Raw genomic sequence first — 8,003 nt, 5'->3', positions numbered from 1 at the left:
TTTCTACCGACAAAAAAATTTCATTACTAATTGAATTCTCCTTTGAGTGCAACAATTCGAACTCGAACGTTTTAAAAAAGAATTTCTTTCGAATATAAATTTTCGATCAATTGTTTAAGTTAAAGTACGATTAAAATGCATAGAGACTTTTCTTTCCTTTCGACTTCTATCACATTGATTTCGTACAAATGAGGAATACCAAAATCTCAGTCTTTTCTTTATTCAAAAATCGAAGAGACCCTACTAAAGTATCTTGTCATCTGTAAATCTAATAGCTGTGAAAGTTAGAAAGTTATTTTCATTATACCAATAAAACTGTTCGAAACGTACAATTGTAAATCATAAAAAGTGTTTTCATTCATTAAATTTCATTTATTAAAAAAAAATAATAAATAAATAAATCATAAAATAGATTAATTGCAGTATCATAATTACTGTTACATATAACTGTCTTTCCATGAAATATACGTTGATACTGATGCTGCAGCATGTGGAAGTTAGTGTGCAGTCGCACACCCATATGGGCGAAAGATCACTGAACAAAAAGTCTCCCCTTCCTCCACCCCTCTTCTCTCCTCTCTTAACGAAAAGTCTGGCACGGCTGATTGAATCGGCAAATGCACGTTAAATACGCGTGGGACTTAAATACGCAGGGCAGGTAACCACCACCAACCCATTGCCCTGGTGTTCGAGAACGATTCAATGCGTTTCGTACTACCGTTTCCATGCCATATGTTGTTTGCTTTGGCTAAAAGTCTATTGTGTGTCACGTTTTACGCTTTCTACGCGGTGTTACAAACATGTGCGTGTGTTTCTACGTGCGTGTGAGTGAGCGAGATAAATTCTAATTCCTTTCCATACACCTTTTTGAACGAGCCACCATCGAAATCATCTCGAAAGCGTGTGGATCGTTGATCATCATCCTTCGTTCGTGTGCCCAAATGTAACTCTCGTGCGGGAGAGAGAGAGAGAGAATTACGGCTTATTTTATGTTAAAACTACCTGTCGTCGGTTAGTTGCGTTGTAATTTTCACCGTATAATATGGGTAGCCGTTTACGACGTCCTGTCATCCTCTATCGATATTATTTTATGTACCAACATACTTCTACGTCGTATGAATAAACCGTACGACGTTACTACTTTATGCTGATAATAAATCTTATGGTTGCATTAATGAGACTTAACCGAATTGTCTCATGTATCGTAAAGTGCTAAATATGTACAAACCAGCAAGAAAATAAAAATTAGAATGAAATTAACAAGTTTGATAAAATATATGATTTTCAATCTTTCCCTTTTCCGATATTATCCAAGTAGATTGATAGTCAGATAGATTAATATGATTTTGATTTATGCCAAAACTATTTTATTAATATTTCTAAAAAATCATTTTTAACGAGTTAACATTATTGCAAGCGTATTTATGTAGATCAAATCTCAGGATCAATTAATTATGGTCAAGCACTATTAACGCCCCTTTCGATTTCAACAAACTCAGCGAATACACGAACGAGTATCTCGAACAGCCGTAACTCTCGTCGAAATTATTTAGCAACCAACTATATACATATACACACCTTATCCCTTTCGAATAGATGTAATTACTTGGTTGCATACGCACGTGTCGTACAACGAGAAATATTGAAACGTGCTCCATAACGTTCCTCTTGTAAATATCAAACCAAATAAAATCGACTCTTCTAAATACAATAAACTTGGTTTTACCAATTAGGAAGATTGTTCGTATCCTAAAGACTTATGGTTAATCGAAAATCGATGAATGTTTCCTCTTCGATGATACCTTCCCTTCCATATCATTTTATTCTTAATCATAAAATAATGTAAAATAAACTCTAACAGAATTATTTATTTTATTTACTACGTTTTCTTTTGTTTTCTTTTTTTTTTACATAATAAAAAATAAAAACTATAGAATTTTATATTTTGTTTAAAGGAATGAGGATCAAAAGGAAAGGAAATGGATAATTCAAAAAAAAAAAACAAATAAATAATATTCAAGTTGAAGATCTATATCATTTTATTTCATATAAAATATTTCTATATATATATATATAGAATATATATATAGCTAGTATTTATATCTTAATAGTATTTAATTTTTCTTTACAGAACTAGAAAATAATGGTACTCGCCACCAAAATAGTGGTGCTCTATTTATAATAGACACAACGATTGAACGAGACAACGGGCTCGTTTGTTTTTCTAGCAATATTTTATTAGTTAATCTTTTATGTTTAAAAAGTGATTCAAACAAAATGTCGAATCGATTTGTTTTATAAGCAATAATAATATATCTATTTTGTTATCATGTATTTAATAATGATCAACAAAATATCGATTGGCGTTTGGCTTTACACCAATACAATATATATATATATGTATCAATTTCGTCTATTTATTTTGTGTTGTTTTGTTTGTTGTTATTGTTCACAGACGAAATGTGAAACTTTGTTGTTTGTTTTTTTTTCACCGAATAGCGAGTCGCTCTTGTTCTAGTTACGCATACTATATGATACAATGACTAGTTTCTTCAAGTAACTTGAAAGTGAGCGGTGTATGTGTTACCATTAAAGGTATATAATTCAGTTAATTCATTTAAAAGAAAAAAAAAAGAAACCCCCAAGTTTTTATAAGAAATAATTAAATGTTCCAGGAAAAGCATATATATATATATACATATATGTATATAGAAAGAATTAGATTATATCAATTTTAATTGGTTATTCCATGAATCAACGAATTTTACGTTTTAACGGTAACATATATATGAATTCGAATAAACCTAAAAAGAATACAAAAATAGAAGAAGAAAGAGAGAGAGAGAGAGAGAGAGAAAGAGTGAGGAACAAATAAGAAAAAAAAAAAAATACGAAAAAGAGGAGGAGAAAATATAATTAGAACCGACGGCGTTCTAGCATTCGCTTGAACGTCGGTAAATGTAAATAATTTTCAATGTTTTCGTTTAAAAATATATATCGTTATTTCGCGTAAACCCTTTTTTTGTCTGTCTGTCTTATAAAATAATCGTTAAACGTCTTATTTTACATACAATGGTATCGTCGATTATATTGTCGTCGGTGTTGCACTTTGACGAAACAAAATAAAATGTTATTATTAGATCTTTGACAATATTGAATAAAAGTGAATTTTTTCATGAAATTTCTCAGTGTTATATTCAATAATGTTGTCAAAAGATTCATTCCCATACGATATCGAGGAATGTTCATTAATAATAAAAGTTAATTATTATCGAAATGATTGATTTTAGAATCAACGTTAATTAGAATATTTTTGTACTTTTATTGATAAGTACACACAATAAGCCTTTAAAAATATTTGACACTTTTTCTTTTTCACCCTGTAAATGAAAATACACATTTCTATTTATTTCCGAGCTTATTCAGTCAATTTGATAAATCTACTTAATATCATCAATTTTTATCTTTAAATCCAATCGAACAACTATAAGAGAAAGAATATAAAACAAAAAAGATCGATAAATGTGAGAAAGAGAAATAGAAAAAAGAAAAATAAAACAAAATGGCACGGCGATTTCACGGGACCGCGTCGAGCGGTAACTTTGAACGCTTTTTATTTTCCCGTTTCTCTTTCTTTTAGCGGTCAAAAAAAAAAAAAAAATAGAAACAATCTTTGACCAATATTTTCGTAAAGTAAGAGAGACAAGCGCGTACGCCGCTACCCTACGTACGGGCAACACTTTGATATATTTTTTTTGTTTTTCTTTTTTTACACACACACTCGTAATAATATTCTCACTCGCGTATACCCAATCTGAGTTATATATATATATATCTCTATAACGAATGGCGGTCGATAAATATATCTGGAAGGAAAATTACTATATTCAAATCGAACTGAAATAAAAAAAAAATAAAAAAAATAAAATAAAATATTTACGATAGTATTCTCGGCGATCGATTTAGACTTTTATTACATTGATGAGAGTAAATATTAAAAGAAAGAAAGAGAGAGGAGAGAGAGAGAGAGAAAGAAAAGGAAGATACGATCATAGTTGAAAAATAAATCTGAACGGAAATCATTTGTGACCGCTCGTTAAAGTCTCTGGAGACTTCGATTAAATTTCGAGTTCGTTAAATCAAATTTTAATCGAAGCGAAGTAAAAATTACGTTTTGTTAATAACTTATTTTTCGATTCGGCGTTTTTCCCGAAGAAGGCACTGTCGGATACGAAAAATATTTTTTTTTTTAAATAATGCCGTGAAAGCGAGAGTCTTAATTTCAATCGGGTATTTTATAAAAACGCGTTTGAGCATTATCACACCTGTGTGAACAGCATAAGACTCTCGATTTCCTCGACATTTATTTTTCCAATTATTTATACATGGTCATAGCCTATGGCTACGGTTATACCAGGACAACCACCTTCCTGATGCTTCGACAGCAAAGACATTCGACTAAACGTCTTTCTACAAGACGAGCAAGAATACTTTTTTACCTCGCTATGAGTTTGCAAATGAGCTCTTAGATTGCTTCTGTCAGCGAAAGCGCGATTGCAGTGCTGACAACTGAACGGCTTTTCTCCGGTATGAGTCCTGATATGCCCTTGAAGTAGCCATGGCCTGGAGAACGCTTTGCCGCAGATCGTACACTTGCATGGTAGCGTGTGCGTTCTGATATGCATTTTAAGAGCACCGAGACTAAAGTAAATCTTATCACAAGATTTGCAAGAAAACGCTTTTTTCGATTGACCATCCGCTGCAGCACAGTGGAAATGTTGATGCTTCGACAGTCCTGAATACGTGGAATAAGACTTTCCACAATCTGTACACTTATACCTTTGAGAAGTAGTGGAAGATGAAGAAGAAGAAAGAGCCGCGGTGGTGTTACTTGTCGGACTCTTATCGATCTTGGCATTGACGATTGTTGGACCAGACGAGGTACTACCGGCGGAAGATCTTCCACTCTCACTTCCTGGAGAAGATAAATCTTCGGGAATGATCGGTGGAGGTGACCTCAAGGATCCCGATTCTAAGGAACTAGTAGGAGAAAGACCGCATTGATCAGGACTGGCCCAGTGAGTGTAAGTCCTGGCAATTGGTCTCTGGATTGTTGGACAAGTCAGAGCGATGTGAGGAGGTGGCGAGACCGATGAAGGATCTTCTGGAATTGAATGTGAATAAGATGCCATAGGAAAATTCGAATAGAGATCCGGGCCCGCAGGATGATATCTGTAGGCTGGATAGGGGAAATAGTTAGGTGGATACAGAGGCGCGGAATGAGGCCACGTCGGTGTCGAGTAATGAGCTGACGGCTCGACCGGAGTGTTCAGGTTCAATGGCTCCAAGGATGCCTTAGCAACCATGAAATGAAGCGATGCCGCTGAACTAGGTGAAACCGCGGCCGTACCCGTACCCGCAGCCGTATCCGTCGTAGTTGTCGTACCTGTTACCACCGTAGAAGAGGAACATTCATGCTGGAGAACTTCGACGCGAGCCTTCTTTGCAACAGGATGAATTGGTGCGATTCCAGCCGGCGGCGTGATTGCCTTTGTAGGGAAATGATTGTGATAATGGAAATTCACCGGGTGAAGTATATGAAGATGTTGATGCGCCGATGGCGAGGCCGATTTAAGTGAGATAGGAGAAGGTGATCGCATCATCGGAGGTGACGGCGTCCTTGAAGAATACTCTTGCTTATGCGTTAACTGTTCCGACGATACCTGATGCTGTTGTTGCTGCTGCTGCTGATGATGATGATGAGGGTGGTGTTGTTGTTTTTCTTCTTCTTTTAGTTGTCGTTCATGCTGTTGCAATAATTGCTGCTGCTGCTGTTGTTGTGGTTGTGATTGACTTAAATGACGTTCAGCGTGTCTACTTAGATCTTCTGGTTTTGTGCTCAAGTTTTCGGGCTCGGGAATATCATCCACTCCCACGTCAATGATCTCTTCTAAAGAAGAAAATTCAAATAGACGTTAAAAACGCAGATTCGAATATTCCAGAAGGATTTTAATATTTTTGCTTTGAAGATTATATTTAAGCGCAGAAAGTCTATTATCATATTCGAAGGAATGTATATTGAAAAATGTATGATCCATATACGTAAATGCATATATTAATTGCCACTCACATACAAAAAAGATTGTAAATTAATCTGAATTAAGTTGAGTATTAGAAAAAATTGAATGACTCACAATCAGATTGTATATGTTACGAGATAATTGATTATCAATAAGATTGTATTATTTTTTTAAATTCAAATTACTTTAATAAGATTTATAACAAAATTTAAAATCAGAAAAATGTAATCGTTTATCGTACGCGCTTTGTATTCTAGTGCTTATTATCAACGACGCACTGTGCATATATGCATAAATCGACTGATGAGTAAACGTTTCCGTTCATAGAAATAATATTTCATTTGAAGAATATCGGAACAAAAGACGGTTCAACGAAATCACGTTCATTTAGAAAGTACAAATATTTAACGCGAATGAATGTTTGTTCGTATTAATGAAAAAAGAAAATTTGCAATATATGAGACTCACCTTTAATCACTTTTGGAACATCCTCGTTTATCATAACAACCACTGGTCGCTTTTTAAGCGGACAGTGACTGTAACTGTTGTTTTTCTTCACGAAACTACGAGGCATCTCTTCGACAAGCATATTTGGGCCTTGAAGAAGCAACGGGTTTTTAGTGAAAATAATTTTGCTCTTCGCAGGTAATTGATATACCGCGAAGGCAGTCACCACCAGTTAATCCAATTTTTTGAGTGGCACGTAAACCCGTATTACTTCTTTTTTTCACACTATATAATGATACGTTCATGAGCAGAAGACAAAATAAAGTCAATGCAAGAAATATAAATAATAATCCTTGATAACTTGATTAATGTCACTGCACTATTTCACACACTAACTTCCTTCTTTGAAGTATGGCACTACGTTTATTCTCCGTCTCGTTTTGTTACAGACCGAGGCAAAGGAAATGAAAAAGATGACTACAGAAATATAAAGATTGATGTTAACTTATAAGAAGTCCCAGCACAACTGCTAAAACGGTTCAGCTGCGAGCCGGTCTCTGACGGCAGGGGGAACTCTAGGGCCTTTTATATACGCCTTCCCCACTACCTCAGGTGCAGGTGGCCTGCACGTGTAGACGAACCAATCGGGGCCAGGGGCCCCGCGCGCTCGCCAATGGGGGACGGCCGGTCATGGAACGTCGACCAATCACGGATGAGCCATCTGTTCCGACAGTTCGTGTGTTCTTCCCCACTCTTTATGCTGCCCGAGCTAGGCTCGACAGTACAGGAGGTGCAGGATATTTGTGAGTGCAACGCGATTGTCCTGAACTACGTTCCCCCCTCCCTTTTTTTCCCTCGTTCTCTCCCTCTCTCTGTCTCTCTCTATTACTAAGGCGTTTGCTCGCTCACAAGATTTTTCTCGCGCAACGCACTACGAGAAAGAGAGCGCAGATGCTACTTGGGCCTACTCTCATCTAAACGACCACCCACCCTCTCTACCCCTCGTTAAACGCTATCGTTGTTACACACGTGTGCGCTATTTTGTGCGTACGCGTTTTTCCATTCGAATTTCCGTTCGATCTACCTGGCTTTTTTCTTTTACCTCTTCCTCCCTCCCCACTATCACTCTCTCTCTCTCTCTCTCTCTCTCTCTCTCTCTCTCCTATTTGGAAACAGGAGCGTCGCTCGTACCGTTTCTTTCTTTCTTCATATATTTGAACCTTGTACGCGTAACTTTGCGTGCGTGTGCGTTCGTGCGAGGATACTACAGCGATTCGTCACTCATTCCCCTTGCTGAATTTCAGTTCCCCCCTTATCCCTTCTACTCTTAAGGCGGCAGCGTGCAGCAGCGCCAGTTTCGAACGTAACGGTCGTGTCGCGTGCCGCAGCATCGCCCACGCGTGCTGAAACCTACACGTACGGGTGGATCCCCCTCTTGTTAGAAGGAGAGCGTGGCAGCGTCAGTAAACGCGAGTA

General features: G+C 36.6%; 1 protein-coding gene across 1 annotated transcript; it reads right to left on the bottom strand.

Moving 5' to 3' along the window:
- Positions 1–2,077: 2,077 nt before the first annotated feature.
- LOC107067162 (Escargot/snail protein homolog) lies at positions 2,078–7,370 on the bottom strand. Its single transcript, XM_015322410.2, has 2 exons — positions 6,549–7,370; positions 2,078–5,950 (listed from the first exon to the last, which is right to left on the bottom strand). The coding sequence occupies exons 1-2, from the start codon at positions 6,667–6,669 to the stop codon at positions 4,380–4,382; spliced, it is 1,692 nt and encodes a 563-aa protein (XP_015177896.2). The 5' UTR covers positions 6,670–7,370; the 3' UTR covers positions 2,078–4,379.
- Between the last annotated feature and the right edge of the window lie 633 nt (positions 7,371–8,003).

Source organism: Polistes dominula, unplaced genomic scaffold (genome assembly GCF_049000335.1).
Source record: "Polistes dominula isolate Pdom_NZ unplaced genomic scaffold, Pdom_raw_medaka contig_79, whole genome shotgun sequence".
NCBI classification, from domain to species: domain Eukaryota; kingdom Metazoa; phylum Arthropoda; class Insecta; order Hymenoptera; family Vespidae; genus Polistes; species Polistes dominula.
Note: the sequence above shows the minus strand (reverse complement) of the source record. Positions and strands in the feature narration are given on the sequence as shown.

Coding starts and splice junctions, on each gene's coding strand:
- LOC107067162 (XM_015322410.2), bottom strand. CDS start 6,669: ATGCTTGTCGAAGAGATGCCTCGTAGTTTCGTGAAGAAAAACAACAGT. Junction 5,951..6,548: donor TGTTCCAAAAGTGATTAAAG/GTGAGTCTCATA, acceptor TTTCTTCTTTAG/AAGAGATCATTGACGTGGGA.